The sequence below is a fragment of the Nicotiana sylvestris genome, chromosome 1 (assembly GCF_000393655.2).
Source record: "Nicotiana sylvestris chromosome 1, ASM39365v2, whole genome shotgun sequence".
Classification (NCBI taxonomy): Eukaryota; Viridiplantae; Streptophyta; class Magnoliopsida; order Solanales; family Solanaceae; genus Nicotiana; species Nicotiana sylvestris.
In genome coordinates this window covers 138,012,092-138,031,379 of record NC_091057.1, presented here as the reverse complement: position 1 = coordinate 138,031,379, position 19,288 = coordinate 138,012,092, and the positions used below count along the sequence as shown (strand labels likewise).

General features: G+C 36.8%; 1 protein-coding gene across 1 annotated transcript; it reads right to left on the bottom strand.

Moving 5' to 3' along the window:
• Positions 1-5,236: 5,236 nt before the first annotated feature.
• LOC104212637 (nuclear transcription factor Y subunit B-4-like) lies at positions 5,237-5,620 on the bottom strand. Its single transcript, XM_009761963.2, has one exon. It carries the CDS (start codon positions 5,618-5,620, stop codon positions 5,237-5,239), a length of 384 nt encoding a protein of 127 aa, XP_009760265.1.
• Positions 5,621-19,288: the final 13,668 nt, after the last annotated feature.

The following is a 19,288-nucleotide window of genomic DNA, read 5'->3' as shown; positions in this document are numbered from 1 at the left end:
AATTCTATTCTTTTCACGTTTATTGTTTCCAAAATTTATGATTTAGATACTGTTGGTAATCTGATTATTTTATAGTAGTAATACACTATGAAAGAATAAGGTGATTATTTATCTAGTATATTAGAAAGTTTTTTTAAAAACTTCAACTTATATAGTGCTGAAGTTTTTACAAATGAACTAAATAACTTCAACATCTTCTGCTGAAGTTTTTGAAAAAGCTTTATGACTAAACTAATGAATCCATGACAAAAAAATTTCAGCTTATTTAGTGCTGAAGTTTTTATAAATGAACTAAATAACTTCAGCATCTTCTGCTGAAGTTTTTGAAAAAGCTTAATGACAAAACTAATGAATTCAGGACAAAAAAAACTTCACCTTATTTAGTGTTGAAGTTTTTACAAATGAACTAAATAACTTCAGCATCACAAAACTTCAGCTACTATGTTTAAGTTCAGCAATTATAAACAAAAACTTCAGCAAATAGAGAACAAAACTTCAGCTACTATGCTTAAGTTCAACAATTACAAACAAAAACTTCAGCACACTTGGTTCAACAATTTTTGCTACTTCAGGGCCTCTACTAGAATGCTGAAGTTTTGCGTGATTGTCTTTGCTACTTCAGCCCCGTATACTGAAGTTATGCGAAAAAGTGGGTACGCTTGCAATTTTTTTTGTAAAGCAGACACAAGTTAAAACGTGACCCAAAAAACGGATATAGATGCAAATGTTCCATGTATTGCATTGGTTTTTTTCCTCGGTCCATTGTTTTATGATAAGTTTTCACAGCTTATGCATGTGGTATCTTGAGCAATAACGGTTCATTAATTCTTACAGAATCCTTACCATTCTAAAGTGTTTTTAACATTTAAATGAAACTAAAAAAAGGAAAGCGGAAAAGGGATAAAGTGCATTAATCTTCTTTTACTATATATTGCATGAGATACTCTGTTCCTTCGCCTCTCTTAGGAGGATATATCCGCTGAATAGTTATAGGTCTGAAGAGAGGTCTTCAGTCTCCCTGTGCAGTACTGGAGCCATATGCCCATATGTTTGTTTGCAACTTTTGCCAAATCTGTGACGTCGGGCGTGGCAGGACGTGAGGACGCCATGGCATGAGGCAGGATGTGGCCATGGCACGAGACAGGATGTGTCCATGGCATGACGTCGGGCATGCCAGGGCGTGGCCATGGCACGACGTCGACGTGGCCATGGCACGACGTCGGACGTGGCAGGCATGGCCATGGTACGACATCGGGCATGGCAGGACGCCATGGCACGAGGCAGGACGTGACCATGGCACGACGTCGGACGTGGCAGGGCGTGGCCATGGCATGACGTTGGACGTGGCAGGTCGTGACCATGCATGGAACGGGGCAGGACGTGGCCATGACACGGCGTCGGGCGTGGCCATGGCACGACGTTGGACTTGGCCATGGCACGATGTCGTACGTGGCAGTCCGCCATGACACGAGGCAGAATGTGGCTATGGTACGGCGTCGGATGTGGCAGGGCGTGACCATGACATGACATCCGACGCGGCCACGTCACGATGCAAGACATGGCAGGGTGTGGCCATGGCACGACGTCGCACCAAGTCGCACCACGTTGCACCATGTCTAGTGCTAGCCAATGCTTAGCCAAAAGTCAAGCGCAATGATGTTGGTGGTTGGTGGTCATGGGTGGCGGTGGTGGAAAGTTGCGGTGGTTCTAGCGATAGTGACTGGCGACGGTTGGTTGATGCTTGGTGGTTGGCGGCGGTGATTTGAAATTGAAATCACATGCCGTGAGTCCAAAATTTAGAGTCAGTATGATCTTATTAACAAAGTATATGCATATAACATAACTTTATTTGCATATGTATCCTGACTGAAAAACAATTATAATGGGTTCGATTAAATTCACAAATACGCTTTATATTCACCTATGTACACGTAGAAACACATATCCACGTGTTGATTGGTGTTCCAGAGAGCAATTAAGGCTTAATATAAGGAGATGAGCTTCTTTTTATGCGTAATAGGGCAGAAAACAGATGTACCTATTCTTGTTCAATGTGAATCTGTTACTGTCAAAGCTCAGATCTGCATACCTCCTCTTCATTATTGTCCTTGCAAATAAACACACTAAATTAATGCGTGCAACTCCAGTTTTCATCAGTTTATAAACCATGTATTCACTACTGCCAAAGCACCCTTCTTCCATCATTACATGCTCCGAGTGTACTGAAGTGTATGACCACTTTATCTAAAAGTTTAAACTGCTAGCCAAAAAGAACACATGATCTTACTAACTTAATTGTATTATATCTCAACAAGGTGCGACTATAGTAAATTAACATTGGGTATACATAGAATAACAAGGCAACCATGATTTACTAATGGTACTTATAATTAACGACTCAAACTCTTTTTCACTTGCATATATATGTAGTTGTTTATCCAAAATATCAGGATTTCAACTTGTTTTTAATTTATCTCTTAGACCTTTTGATCACCTGTTCTTCTATCTGTATATTTCTTAGCTACTTTGCGACTGGTTACACATCACGCATGATGTCATTTTACAATGTGCTTCGTTCAAGAATCACAGCTAACTAGGGTTAGCTTTCTAATTCTTTCTCACTAAAGCAAAGCTCTTATAATTGAATAATTAATATTATAAGCTTTTTAGAGAAGTGGGTAAAAGAGGATGGAGGAACAGTGGTTTTCGCTCCCCACTAGCTAGGATTCCTCTTCCAGGAAGATATTGGAGGAGTGGTCCCCTAATCACTTTACAGAAACCCTAGGTTCCCTCTCTTAAACCCTAAGTACTCGAAAAGTCATGGTGAAATTCAAGTTGTCGATACAGAGATCAGACTAATAAAATATTAGCATGTACTGTACTTTACAACAACAATCTGGTAAAATCCCACAAGTGGGATCTGAGACCTTACCCTTACCCCGAAGGGGTAGAGAGCTTGTTTCCGAAAGACCTTCGACTCAATTATAAGAAAAAAATAAACAATATAGACAATAGATTAGTGACAACAACAAAATCCAGAAAAAGAATATTAGCATCGTAAGAGACAGAAAATAGATGGAAAAGCAATAACAATAACCAGTAATAATGCCATAGAAAATAGTGTGGAAACTACATAAACCACTAACAACCCAAGGCGAAACATTATTAGCCACGCCTCCGTACAAAGTAGAAAAACGCTCAGCTCTTTCCTAACCTACAAACCTAATGCTCGACCTCCACACCTTCCTATCATGAGCCATGTCCTCGGAGATCTGAAGTCGCGCCATGTCCTGCCTGGTCACCTCACCCCAATACTTCTTAGGCCGCCCTCTACCTCTCCCCATACTTGCCAATATTAACCACTCACACCTCCTAACTAGGTCATCTAGGCTTCTCCTCCGCACGTACCCGAACCATCTAAGCGTCGCTTCCTGCATCTTGTCGCCCATAAGAGGCACGACCACCTTCTCCCCAATATCTTTGTTCCTAATCTTATCCAGCCTAGTGTGTCCGCACAACCATCTCAACATCCTCATTTCTGCCACTTTCATCTTCTGGGTATGAGAATTCTTGGCTGCCCAACATTCAACCCCATACAACATGGTCAGTCTAACCACCGCTGTATAGAACTTGCCTTTAAGTTTTAGTGGCACTTGTCACACAAGACACCAGATGCTAACCTTCATTTCATCCACCCCAGTCCTATACGATGCATGACATCCTCGTCTATCTCCTCATCCTCCCTGGATAATTGACCCAAGGTACTTGAAACTTCCTTTCTTAGGGATAATTTGTGAGTCAAGCCTCATGTCCATGTCTGCTTCCCCCGACACATCGCTGAACATACATTCCAGATATTCTGTCTTAGTCCTACTCAACTTGAAACCATTAGATTCAGGGTCTGTCTTCAAACCTCCAGCCTCTCGTTAATGATGCCTCGCATCTCATCAATCAAAACTATATCATCAGCGAACAACATACACCATGGCACATCCCCTTGAATACGGTGTATTGGTGCATCCATCACCAAGGCAAATATAATAGCATCTACTGTACTTTAATTTGACGTTCATTATTTACTGAAAAATGTCTAGTGCCTGGTTCAGGTATTATGAAAAATGATATCCAGAAAATTACATTTTGAAAAATAATTTTCAGTTCCACCACAACCCTGAATAGAGATAATTAGGAAGTAACACGGTCATACACGATAGAGTGACTGAGTGAGTTAATTAGCATGTCTAGTTTGAGATAATAAAGGCTTCAGCTTAGGATCTCTAAGATAGCTAATTGTTTCTATACGGTTTAATAAGATCAGTTCTATGTGGTACATTCTATTATATATATATAGTCATTAAGGATTTTCAATTCAACTAGCCTTTAATTTGAAAGTTGCAGAGGTAAATAATGCTCTAATATTTTTGAATGAATTTGGGGCTGGTGGCTTTTAGGTAGTACACATTTTATCGAATGGAAGGAAATTAAAATGCATGCGTTAAATAACTATGGTCGTCAAGTATACAAATTTTAAAGAATTACATGGTGGGCAGATCGATGTGGTAAGAAAAAACCTTCACTATAAGGTTAGAAATGGAGAATTTAGATGAATAGATCACCGGTGATATATTCATCGGATTGGTTTTGATCAATGATCATATATTTAATATCAGCTTGCTTTTTTGTCATCAAATTATAATAAGTACTTATAATTCTGGAAGATAACATGATAGCTTTACGCATCTGATCATCAATCAGCTAGATATTATAGGAATGTTTCTCAAAAATCAGGAATTCTTGATAGAGCAAAAAAAGAGGAAAAAAATGGAAAGTGGTAAAAATATGACAGCATACTGGATCATAGATTAATACACAGTACGCTCCGATTTTCCTGATATATATACTCTAGCTGCTTGTTGAAAATTGGAACTAAAGGATAAACATAGTATATTTCTTTTTCAAAAATCCCAAACCTAGATCCATACACATGGATCTGCAGCTGAAGTAAGGAAAACAAAAAAGAACGATCCAAAAATAAAGAAGTAGAAACACTTGTGAATAATGATTATAATTTGAAGATTGTCTCTAGTCGGACAAAGCTCCGAATAGCCGATTTTCACAGATTTGGAACGACACAGAGAAAATTAGCATGAACCAAAAAAAAGGGTCAGAATCTTTAACAGTTGAAACTACAACACTGAATTGATCATCCCCTTCAGTTAGAGCTTTCCATTATACTTTAAGTAGTGGTAATATCTTGATTCTCAGATTCACTTGCAGCTTCATGGTCTGTATCTTCATCATTTGAACCTTTGGTCTGATTTGCCCTTTGTCTTTCAAACTCCCTTAATTTATACAAGTACCTCAACATGGCCTCGGCATAGTTGTCAAAACCTAATGAACTGAGAGCCCAACAGATGTCATCTCCATTAACCGTCCTTCGATTCTCCTTGTGACACTTGTCAGATGCTTCCCCAGTAACAAAACCTATAAACTCTGATGCACATTCTTGAATTGTCTCTTTAGCTTCTTTGGAGATTTTGGCAGTTGGTGGTAGGATTTGTTTCATTATCCTTCCTACATTAGCTATTGGAACCAATTTCACATGTTCATCCACCTCCATCTTATGGATTTAGTTGATCTTCTAAAATGCAGACACGTTTCTATTTTCTCCAATTACTGGCCAACAGCTTCTACAAATTGTTTACATGTTCTAGTGTATATAGGCGGATCTAGGAATATAATTTAAGTTAGTGAGGGCAAAAAATCACTATACGGATTACTTTTATATGACAAAGGGTGTCAATTTAGGGAGTGTATAATTTTTTTGGGCATGTGTTGTAAATTTTCAACGGTATATATAATTTGAGTTGAAAGCAGAAAAGACTTGATAAGGTAGTTTTCTCCCATAGTATTGTATGTATGTACATGTTAGCATGCATGTGCATGGAGAAGCGTGACATATATACATGGGGAGAAACATACATGTTGGTCTAACCTTAGCGACTTTCAAGTGATTACTCACAATGAAGGTCATATAATATATATATACATAGGATTTGGATGGAGGGTTAAGAATCAATCACAATTGACATGGTCATACTAAGAATAAACTTTAGAGTTAAAACAATATGTTTATATCGTCCTCTTTTTGTTACAAATGCTCCAGATTGAAATGAGAGAACTACTTTCGATCATTTAATCATTTTATTTCTCACAGGTTGGATTTATCTAGATTTTGATTATGCCATGAGTATTTAACTAAACAAATTAAATTCAGATCTTGACTCCTTAGTCAAACCTGTGACAAGATTAGGGTTTTAAAAATATTAAGTGAGAATATAATCTAATTGAGTCCACTACTAATTCGCATATTAACAAGCTGTATTGGGGGAAAATCCACTTTTTAAAAGTTGAAACCTGTAAAGCTTAATTCTATTAGGGTAGAAATGGTCCCCGCCCCCAAACCCTCTCTACATATGTTTACTGTTTACTAAATAATCTTTAATTATTCCTTTAACTGGTTTAAACTATTAATTAATACTATACAGATCGAAATGAATGGACGACAATTATGCACGTTTGCATGTACTATATTAATCCAATTAAAGAGCATAAAAAGAGGGAGTGATCACCTATACGAAACCCTAGTATTTGATTACTTCACAAGATTTAGGTTTTTGTCGAGCTTTGTCACTCTATATGGCGGCATACCCCTTTTTCCTTTATTGCATTTGAATCTTTTAAGCTTTCAAGCCTTTTTATTAAGCCCTAGCACCTCATGATACCCTCTTATATGATTTAAGTTAACGGCATTGATTCTGTGGATTTTTACAATTTTAATGATACCCAACACTTAACTTTGATCTTGTTTAACAAATTAACTTTGTTGAGGATCGCCAATTCCATTGGCAAAGCTATGGCTTAATTTAACCACTGTTACACGATTAGGCCTAGCTATATTGTGGTAGTGATATTATTGAAGGATACTGATAGAAGGTGGAATATGAAAATGTTCAACTATTTTGTTTCGAAAAGAATAACTTTACAGTTAATGATGCCTAACAATATTGTGGAATCGTGCTTTATAGGCCACTAAAGTTAATTATGGGTAGAGATGCTAATTTATAAGCATAAATTCCCAAATAAGTATTTTTTTTCGTGGTACTAGTGTACATTTTAGAATGATTAATGTTAATTCGGCATTCAACATATATGAATTGATCGCTAATCGCAGAACTTACAGATTAATGATCTACCATCTCCATGAGATTAAATCATGATGTAATTATCGCAAATAAAAGGGACTCATTTAGTTGACCCTCGGATAAATTGGTTAGATTGCAATGTCATAATTAGTGTTAGGTGTTTGCCAGAATTTTCTTACCATATTTGGTTTTTCTATTTGTTGAAGGAAAGGGCAACATGTTTACCTTAATTGTGTTTTTCTTCTTGTAGAAGCAAATTACAAATCTCTCATATTTGGCTAGTCCTTTTTCTTGTAGGAAAAGGTTTGGAGTTCTATAAATTGAAGATCCGTCGTTCTCATTTAGTATCCACAATGTAGCATATGTGGTTTGAGAGTCGTGTTTAGGGGGAGAACTTTACAGGACAAGTGTTAGTGTATCACTTGTGTTTGCCTCTTCATGAGGTTGTTCTCTCGATATTTTGTACTTTTTTTTATTATAGTGGATTAATCATCTCCGTTGTGGATGTAGGTCAGTTGACCGAATCACGTTAAATATTTGTGTCTCTTTTAATAGATTTCTCTTTTGTTATCTGATTTATGATCGTTCAAGGTTTGTTTTACTAGCTTCCGCATGACACCTAATTATTTCGGTCATAACAATAGGATGTCCTCCAATTTTAAGAAAGACAATCTTAAGGACTAATTAAGATCGATGAAGAAATGATATCTTCTTCGAAGCTACAAGTCATATAATTCAATAGTCCATAAGCAGCATGCTTCTTTAGAATTTGATCCCTTTGGTTGTTTTATATGACAGATATTTTCATGGAACCTTTATATTAAGATCAGGAGTCACTACTAGAAATTCAGTAATTAACGATCAATATTTTGTGACCAAAATTGATCGGTCCAAAATAGCAACCAACGATGTTGGTCGGTAACTGAGAGAAAAATATTTTATATTTATTTTAAATAAATTACCGACCAAAGTTGGTCGGTAAAGTGGTCAACAAGTTGACCGAGCTGGTTAGACTTGTTTAGTCAAAGAAAATTTTACATTACCAACCAACTTTGGTCGGTAATGTGGGACACAGTTATAAAATTTTAATAGTTATATTATTAATTTAAAATGTTTTATAAAATATAAAGAAATCTCACCTAAAATTACCGACCAAAGTTGGTTAGTTAATACTGGGGGAATCATTTACCGACCAACTTTGGTCGCTATACTTTAATTTCTGGAAAATAACCGACCAAAGTTGGTCGGTTATTAGGTCAACATTGGTCAAAATTTAAAATCACTTTTGTATTTACTATCTAAATAATATAAATGTAACCCGTTAATACTTTTGTAAGGGATGAATACACTAACATATACTATAACATGATATATATATATATATATATATATATATATATATATATATAGACGTTTGGTGTTTAATATTCAACGATGCATCTAAGTAAGTTATAAGTCGATGAATCAATTTTCAAACAGATATATTTGATGATAAATTATATATACTAATTAGGATCTTCACAAGTCTATCAATCCCTAAAATAACCCGACCCTTCGGTATATAGATATAGATATAGGTCAAACGTTTTGTTTTAAATATTCAACGATGCATCTGAGTAAGTTATAAGTCGATGAATCAATTTCCAAACAGATATATTTGATGATAAATTATATATATTAATTAGGATCTTCACAAGTCTATCAATCCCTTTTTTTGGGATTGATAGACTTATGAAGATTCTAATTAGTATATATAATTTATCATCAAATATATCTGTCTTATAACTTACTTAGATGCATCGTTTAATATTAAAAACAAAACGTCTGACCTATATCTATTAATAGTAAAAATAAAACGTCTCGGCCTATATCGATTAATCTATGTCATGCATTATTAATGATGAATGAATGCAATCCATTAACTCTATTATACTACATATAATGAATACAATAACATATACCATAACATGCTATGTAAGTAGTTAAAGTAGCACAACGAAGTGTGTGTGTTATATATATACACACACTAACATATACTATAATAAGCTATATATATAGTTAAAGTATTACAATGAAGTGACTATGTGTATGTGTGTATATATATATATATACACACACACACACTTTGATAGTCGTATATATATAAGAACATGAAACGCTAGGAGCACTTGGTCGAGTTCTTTTAGGGATTGATAGGCTTGTAAATTGATTCATCGACTTATATCTTGTTTAGATGCATCGATGAATATTAAAAACAAAATGTTTTGACCTATATCGATTAATATAAAAACAAGACGTCTCGACCTAAAATAGAATAATATGATATTAGTTTATCAATTGATTAATTATTCGTACATACGTAGTAATGTATAAGTTTGATCATCAATTACAATATAGTTTATGTGTGTGTGTGAAATTACTCATTTACTTAAATATAACTTAAACATTTACTTACATAGATGCTATTATAATCAATTAAAAGTAATTATCTAGTTAATGTAATTTTTTGTAAAGATTATGCTTATAGTTTATAATTATTTATAATAATTATAGTTAAATAAAATAAATATTATAGTTAATAATAATTTTTTATAGCTTATAATATGTTAAAAAATAAAAATGAAAAAAAAGAATTTAGTTTTTTTTAAAAAAAAAACCGACCAAAGTTGGTCGGTATTTGGTCAAACGGTCAACACTTAATGTACCGACCAAAATACCGGCCAACGTTGGTCGGTAAGTCTGAAAACAAACCTGAAATAGACGGGATTTCCCCCATTTTTTCATATCTCTCTTCTCAAAATTCCTTAAACTCCCACTCAGTACCTTCCCCTCTCCCTCTCTATTTCCCTCACACAAATCTCATTCCCCACCCCGCGTCGCCAACGCTTAGCTGTCGCCGCGCCGTCACCGCTGCTGCTACCACTACTGCGTCTCTCCTTCTCCACCTCCTAAAAATTCTAGGTTTGAATTACAATTTATATCTTTTGTGTATAAATCTAATATTTTATTTATTAGCTATGAATTAGTTTCAATTGATTAAATAATATTTTATTTTATAGAAATCTAGGGTTTAGGTCTTGTTTTAATTGAATTGATTACATATGGTATAAATTGAATGTTTGAGTTTGTATTGTCTTGAATAGTTTAGTTAGAATTGAATTATTAACTTTGTATTGTCTTAAATAGTTTAGTTAGAATCTAGGGTTTAGGATTTGTTCTTGTGAATCGAACTTTTAGGGTATGGGTTAAATTTTTAGGATATAATCCTAAATTTTAGTTTATGTTTAAACTCGTAAGATATAAATTGAACTTTTAGTTTATGTTTAAACTCGTAGGATATGAATTGAACTTTTAGTTTTTAGGTGTTGTTCTTGTGAATTGAACTTTTAAGATATAAATTGAACCTTCTAGGTATGATTTGAATTTTTAGGATATAAATTGAACTTTTAGTTTATGTTTAAACTCGTAAGATATAAATTGAACTTTTACTTTATATTTAATATAATTTAATTTTTGGTGTAATTAGGAAAAAATAATTATCTTGAATTAACTAAAAAAGATTTAATTAATTTATAATTGTAGAATAAATTATAAATGTTCTTGTTTTATTTATATAGATGGAACATCGTACTTGGATGTACAATAGGAATTATCCTAATCGGCGGGCATTGCGGGAGGATTTTGTAGAAGGGGTTGATGACTTTATTAGACATGCAATGTCACTTCCACCATACCAAAGTGAAGGAGTAATTAGGTGCCCTTGTGTCAAGTGTGATTGTATGAAGTTTGAAAAACCGGAGGTAGGTAAGTTTCATCTTTATAGGAAGGGGTTTATAGAGAATTACTTTGTGTGGACTAATCATGGAGAGATCGATGGTAGCCGTGGGATATTTCATAACATGGTTGTTGGTGAAAGTAGTAGGTCGGAGGAAAATACAAATCTTAATTCTAGAATTCAGGATATGGTTGCAGATGCTTTTGGGATGCACTTTGGGGGTGAGCCCAATGAAAATGTTGAACAAACACCTAATGATGACACAAAATATTTTTATGAACAGTTACAGGAAGCTAGTCGTCCACTACGTGAAGGAAGTCTGCACTCCGAGCTGTCTGTTGCAGTTAGATTACTAAGTATAAAATCTGATTGGAATATTTCTCAAACAGCCATGGACTCTTTTATTGACCTTATGAGTGAACTAGTTGACCCTAATATCAACTTATCTGGTGATTTCTATAAGGCAAAGAGATTGGTTTCTAAGTTAGGACTTTCGTCAATGAGAATTGATTGTTGTGAAAATGGTTGCATGCTATATTATAAAGATGATGCAACTTTAGATAGTTGTAAATTTTGCGAAAAGCCTCGTTTCAAGAGGCTTTCCAGCGGGAATATGGTCGCTATCAAGGCGATGCATTATTTACCTCTTATACCTAGGTTAAAGAGGTTATATGTGTCGATGAGTTATGCTCCTCATATGAGATGACACTTTGAAAATAGAAGACCACTTGGTGTTATGTGTCATCCTTCAAATGGAGAAGCTTGGAAGCACTTTGATAGGACATATCCATATTTTTCTAGTGAACCAAAGAACATTCGGTTAGGTCTATATGTGGATGGTTTCACGCCTTTTTCTGTATCTGCGATACCATATTCATGTTGTCCTGTCTTTCTTACACCTTATAATCTACCACCCGAGTTGTGCATGACTAGTCCATATATATTCTTAAATTGTATTATCCCCGGCCCACGTAATCTAAAAAGTTTGATTGATGTATATTTGCAACCTTTGATTGATGAGCTAAAACAATTGTGGTGTGATGGTGTTGAAACATATGACATATCAACCAAGCAGAATTTTAATTTGCGTGCTAATTTAATGTGGACTATTAACGATTTTCGTGCGTATGGAATGTTGTTTGAGTGGATGACTGCTGGGAAGCTAGCTTGTCCTTACTTCATGGAAAATAGTAAAGTGTTCACTTTGAAACATGGCCGAAAGCAATCATGGTTTGATTGTCATCGTCAATTCTTGCCTCATGATCATGAGTTTAGAAGGATGAAAAATGCATTCAAAAAGAATAAAATGGAATATGATTCTCCACCTTCGATACTTTCAGGTGAGGAAATTCGAGAGAGAGTCCAAAACTTCAGTAAAGTTACTGAAGCTCCACCTTATAAATTCCCCCGATACGGTGTTACTCATAATTGGACGAAACAGAGTATATTTTGGGAGTTGTATTATTGGAAGGATAATCTTCTCCGTCATAACCTTGATGTCATGCATATTGAGAAGAATTATTTTTGACAATTAGTTTACCTTCTATCTTGCCGGTATTTACTATATTCTCTTATATTGCTGTTATTTTGCTATTTTAGGCTCCTTTATGTTATGTTATGTATTTTATGTTATTTTATTATGAGTCTATCGATGGTACTAATATATCGTCACTTGGTGCTTTCTTGAGCTGAGGGTCTCCTAGAAACAACCTCTCTGCCCCTCGGGGTAGGGGTAAGGTCTGCGTACATACTACCCTCCCCAGACCCCACTTGTGGGATTATACTGGGTTGTTGTTGTTCAACACAGTGATGTATATTAAAGGTAAGACAAAGGATAACCCTAAGGCTAGAATGGACTTACAAGAATATTGTAGGCGGCCTAAATTATACTTGAAAACAACAAACAATGGTAAGGTGTTCAAGCCCAAAGCAAGTTACACATTCACTTTAGAGGAAATACGGCAAATTTGTGATTAGGTTACGAAATTGAAGATGTCTGAGGGTTATGCGTCGAATTTTGGAAAAAAGTAGATATGGAGGTAGGGAAGTGAGCCATTTGAAAAGTCATGACTGCCATGTTTTCATGGAGACCTTAGTGCCTATTTCATTTTGTGGTTTGCCTGAAAGAATCTGGAAACCCATCACAGAGATTAGTTTGTTTTTCAAAGGCTTGTGTTCTACCATATTAAGGGAAGAAAACCTACTCCGGATGGATCAGAACATTCGTGTAACTTCTAGTAAGATAGAAAAGATTTCTATGTGGGTTTTTTGATGTGACGGAACACCTTCCAATCAACCTTGTACACGAGGCACGACTTGGAAGGCCTATTCAATGCAGATGGATGTATCCCTTTGAGAGGTAATATTATAGGTTTGATGTAATTTTCTGTTTTTTGAATGTTCTTGGCTAACATGACATTGTGTAGGACAATTGGCAAAGGCAAACAATTTGTTAACCAGAGGAATATGATTGAAAGATCTATATGCGAAGCTTATCTTGCAAAGGAAACTGCTCATTTTTGTTCTTATTATTTTGAAAGTAACGTGCCATGTTCTAGGAATAGGCCCAATAGGCACAAGGTCAAATGTGTGAATGATCCATTATATCTGCCAATGTCCATATTCAATCAATCAGGCCGATATTCTAAGGACGTTAGAAAGAGAAGTTTGAGTGATATGGAGTACAAGTCAGCTACACTTCATGTGTTGCTAAATTGTCCCGAAGTTGTACTATTTCTCAAGTAAATATTGATTTATTAGTTATCAAAATATAAAATTTACTGTGATTACATCTTGATGCAACTACTAAAAATATTTGATGTGTCACAGTCACTTCGTGGATCAATTTGGCCATGATGCTGTATATACGAGATTTGATACGTGGTTCAAACAATTTGTAAGTTTATCCTGATAATGTTCTAACACTATGTAGGTAAATAATGTTTGTAAGTTATGCTAACTTATGAATTTTTTTTAACACTATGTAGGTAAATGATCCAAATAATAGTGTAAATCAATTTTTGATAGATATATATTGGGGACCTGGGCTTCAGGTCACAACAATGTCTAAGTACGTAGTGAATGGTTATAAGTTCCATACAGAGGATTGGTCTAAAAGTAAAAATAACAACAACAACGGGGTGTGGGTTCAATGTGGTAATGTCAACCAAGTTGGAGATATTGATTATTATGGTGTGCTCAAAGAAATAATAGAACTAAAATATACTGGTTGGCCATATAAGAAATTAATACTCTTTAGATGCAAGTGGTTTGACCCAAATCCAACAAGAGGTACAAGAGTACACAACCAATACAACATAATTGAGGTTAATCATACGAGGGAGTATGCTCGCTATGATCCTTTCATAATTGCACATAATGTTAGGCAAGTGTATTATGCTCCTTATCCATTGCGGCAGAATAAGTCCGATTGGTGGGTTGTAATAAAAACTAAGCATGTAGGTAGGGTGGAAGTCGAGAATATGCTAGATGTTACATATCCAAATGATATCTCCAGTGTTCACCAAATAGTGGACGATCGGCTAGAAAATGATTTGGAACATCCTGAATACATATTGGAAGAAGTTGATATAAATGAAGTAAGAATTATAGAAAAAGAGGACGAAGAATCAACTGATGAAACTCAAATAAGTGAGGACGAAGAATTCTCGGACGAGGAACAATACGTCGATGGGCTTTAAAAGGTTGGTTTTTTAAATAACTCTCATTTTATAACTAGTTTCTTATATGTTTCAATCTAAATATGTATTATATTATGCAGATAGCAGGCAAGGTTCAAGGTAACAATGACCCTACTGGTTCTCGGGGTCGAGAAAAAGCTAGGAAGGGAAAGAGGAGGGTAGAAAATAATACTCCATCTGCTCCACCCTCTTCAGAGATGCCTATGCCTATGTCTGATCCTCCACCCCAGGGCTATACTTAGCTGCCACAACATCACAATCCCTATATCTTCGTACAGACACCAGCTCTTTCATCACATGTCCATAGGACTATACGTCCGACATACAGTCCAGATGCCTCACAACCACTTTGATCGCAGCCATCTACATCGTATGGATCTCATCCATCCATGTCACAACCACATGGATCAAAGCCACTCGGGTCACAACCATCAATATCTGTCACGACCTGGAATTCTTACCCTCGGGAGTCGTGATGAAGCCTGCTAATGAAATTTAGGCAAGCCGACTGTTTGAACAAATTACCTTTTTCCCATTTTAAATCCTTTAACAATTATGAAACAATAACTTATAGACAACAGAATTTAAACAAACAGAAGAAACATTAAAACTATGTAAATACATTCATTACAACTTCTCAAGCAGCGACTACCCAGAACTGGTGTCACAACTTCACAAACGGTTTAGGAGTACTACAAACAAAGTTTGAAAGACAAATAATACACTATTTTCGAAATACGTAAATGAAACAGGATGAAGGGATATAGGGAGACGCCAGGGCCTGCGGACGCCTGCAGGACTACCTTGGATCTCCGTATGGACTGAAGGAAGCCCCTCAAGCTAAGGTCCAAAAGCTGCTGCTCCGGGATCTGCACAGAGTGCAGAGTGTAGTATCAACACAACCGACCCCATGTGCTGGTAAGTGCCTAGCCTAACCTCGGCGAAGTAGTGACGAGTCTAGGACCAGACTACCAAATAAACCTGTGTAGATAAATCATATACAACATAAAAGAAGAACAGTAATGTACAACTAAGCAGGGGAGGGGGAAACATGCCTACGAAAACATAAATTAAGAATAAAAAGACAACAGGTAAATACAAGGAACACTATATCTCAATTATCAGCAAGAATTAGAAATCAAACAAGTGCACGACATCACCCTTCGTTCTTTTACTCTCGTCCTCACCATAAGAAACAATATAAATCGCACGACATCATCCTTCGTGCTTTACTCTGGTCCTCACCATAGAATCAATATTGTACATCGTGCGGCACGACATCACCCTTCGTGCTTTACACTCTTCCTCACAAAATCATACACGCCATCACCCTTCGTGATTTAACACTCTCTAACCAAAACAACAATTACAAGCAATAAGGCAAGGAAATAAATAAAATTGCAATAAAATCCCGGCAAGGGCACAACAGTTCAATAAAAATCCCGGCAAGGGAACAATATCAAAAGCATCAACATCCCGACAAGGGAGATAGTATTAAAAGCAACAACATCCCGGCAAGGGAGACAATATAATATTTCTCCTATCTTTTTCACTTTTACTTCACAATTTGAGCCAATGCTCTATAAGGTTCAATTGCCAATTATACTTCCACAATTCGTTATACACTTGAGCCAACGCTCTTCAATACTCAAATACCACTATTACTTCAACAAATACTCAACAATAGAAATCATCACAAAATGCATGAATAATATAAACGAAGTCAAAATAATTATAATATAAGACTCACGGGCATGCTTGACACCAACGCATAGATACTTGTCACCATGCCTATACGTCGTACTCAACAATTATCACATAGCAAATATGACTCGACTCATAATCCCTCAAACTAAGGTTAGACCAAACACTTACCTCGATGCCACGAACACAATTCAAGTCTCAACTATCGCTTTACCTCTTGATTCCACCACCAATTCGCGTATCTAGCCACAAGTTACTTTATTATATCAATAAATTCTAAATGAATCAATTCTAATGCATGCAAATAAGTTTTCTAAAGTTTTTCCCCAAAAGTCAAAAATTGTCCCCGGGCCCACATGGTCAAAACCCGAGGTTCGAACCAAAACCCGATTACCCATTCCCCCATGAACCCCAATATATAATGTGTTTTGAAATCGGACCTCAAATCGAGGTCCAATTCCCCAAAATTTGAAAAACCTAGGTTCTACCCAAAACACCAAATTTTCCCCAATGAAAATCATTGATTTTGAGTTGAAATCACGTGAAAAGATGTTAAAGATTGAAGGAAACTAGTTAGAAATGACTTACAATTGATTTGGAGAACATATTTTCTTTGGAAAATCGCCCTAGAGAGTTTATGCTTTGAGGAGATATGAAAAATGGCTGAAAATGCGTCTAAGTGTGAATTAACTGGTCTTAAATATCGCAATTGCGATCAAGGTTCGTAATTGCGAAACCCTCAGAAATCTGTTGTTGTTGCATTTGCGACAAAGTATCATAATTGTGAAGCCGCTTTTGCGACCGGATTGTCGCATTTGCGACCAAGGGGGATTCCAGGCCACTTCGTAAATGCGATGGGCCTTTCGCATTTGCGAGATCGCTTTTGCGATCACTACGTCGCATTTGCGACCCCAAGGCAGACCCGTTCCTTTTGCATTTGCGAGCCAGGCTTCGCAAATGCGATGCCTGCAGACCTGCAATATACCAGTAGTTCCTAAGTGAAAATTCCACTCCGTGGCCTATCCAAAACTCATCCAAGCCCTCGGGGCTCCAACCCAAACATGCACACCAACCTAAAAATATCATACGAACTTGCTCATACATTCAAATCACCAAAATAATATCAACAACTATGAATCTAGCATCAAAATCATAAAATCACTTAAGAACATCGATTTCCAATTTTTCTTAAATAAGGTCCGATTCACGTCATTTCAAGTTTGTTTCTTACCAAATTTTAAATACTCAACTTAAATCATATATAAGACATGTACTGGACTCTGGGACAAGAATACGGACCCGATTCCATCAAATTTCCAACACATTTCATTTCCAAAAACTCATAAATATTCGAGAAAACAATTTTCTTTAAAAATTTATTTCTCGGGCTTGGGACCTCGGAATTCGATTCCGGGCATACGCCCAAGTCCCATAGTTTTCTACGGACCCTCCGAGACCATCAAATTATGGGTCTGGGTTCGTTTACCCAAAATATTGACCGAAGTCACTTAAACTCATTTAAAGGGAAATTTTATCATTTTTCACAGATTTTCGCATAATGGTTTTCTGGCTACGCCCTTGGACTGCGCACGCAAATAGAGGTGAGACAGAAAGAGTTTTTAAGGCCTTGGAACATAGAATTTGTTTTTAAAATGGTCATCACATTCTCCACCTTTAAAACGACCGTTTGTCCTCGAACGGACATAAGAAGGAAGTACGTGAGTTGGGGAAAAAATGGGAATACCGGCTCTGCATATCAAACTCGGACTCCCAGGTCGATGCCTCAGCAGACTGACCTCTCTACTGAACACGAACAGAAGGAAAACTCTTCGATCTCAACTGACGAACCTGGCGGTCTAGAATAGCCACCGGCTCCTCCTCATAGGACAAGTTCTTGTCCAACTGGATAGTGCTGAAATCTAACACGTGGGATGGATCGCCATGATACTTCCGAAGCATGGACACATGAAACACTGGATGCACGGCTGATAAGCTCGGCGGCAATGCAAGTATGTAAACCACCTCTCCCACTCGATCAAGAATCTCAAACGGGCCAATGAACCTAGGGCTAAGCTTGCCCTTCTTTTCAAATCTCATCATGCCCTTTAAAGGAGACATCCGAAGCAATACCCGCTCACCGACCATGAATGCCAAGTCACGAGCCTTGCGGTCGGCATAACTCTTTTGCCTGGACTGAGCTGTACGAAGCCTATCCTGAAGAATCCTGACCTTGTCCTAGGCATCCTATACTAGATCCGTACCCAACAACCAAGCCTCACCCAGCTCAAACCATCCAATCGGCGACCGACACCGCCTGCCATACAAAGCCTCATAAGGAGCCATCTGGATACTCTACTGGTAGCTGTTATTATCGGTAAACTCCGATAAGGCAAAAACTGATTTCATGAGCCTCCAAAGTCAATGACACAAGCTCGGAGCGTATCCTCCAAAATCTGAATAGTCCGATCGGACTGCCCGTCTGTCTGAGGATGAAACTTTATGCTCAACTCCACCCGTGTGCCCAACTCTCGCTGAACTGCTCTCCAGAAATATGAGGTAAACTGCATACCTCAGTCCGAAATGATAGACACGGGCACACCATGAAGACAAACAATCTCGCGGATATAGATCTCAGCCAACCTCTCGGAAGAATAGAAGACTGCCACAGGGATGAAATGTGCTGACTTGGTCAGCCTATCAACAATAACCCACACTACATCGAACTTCCTCTGAGTCCGTGGGATTCTAACAATGAAGTCCATAGTGATACGGTCCCACTTCCACTCAAGAATCTCAATCTTATGGAACAAACCACAAGGCCTTTGATGCTCGTACTTAACCTACTGACAATTCAAACACCGAGCCACATATGCAATAATGTCCTTCTTCATTCTCCTCCATCA

Bases quoted from the DNA above. Each gene is read 5' to 3' on its own strand.
- LOC104212637 (XM_009761963.2), bottom strand. From the start codon at position 5,620: ATGGAGGTGGATGAACATGTGAAATTGGTTCCAATAGCTAATGTAGGA.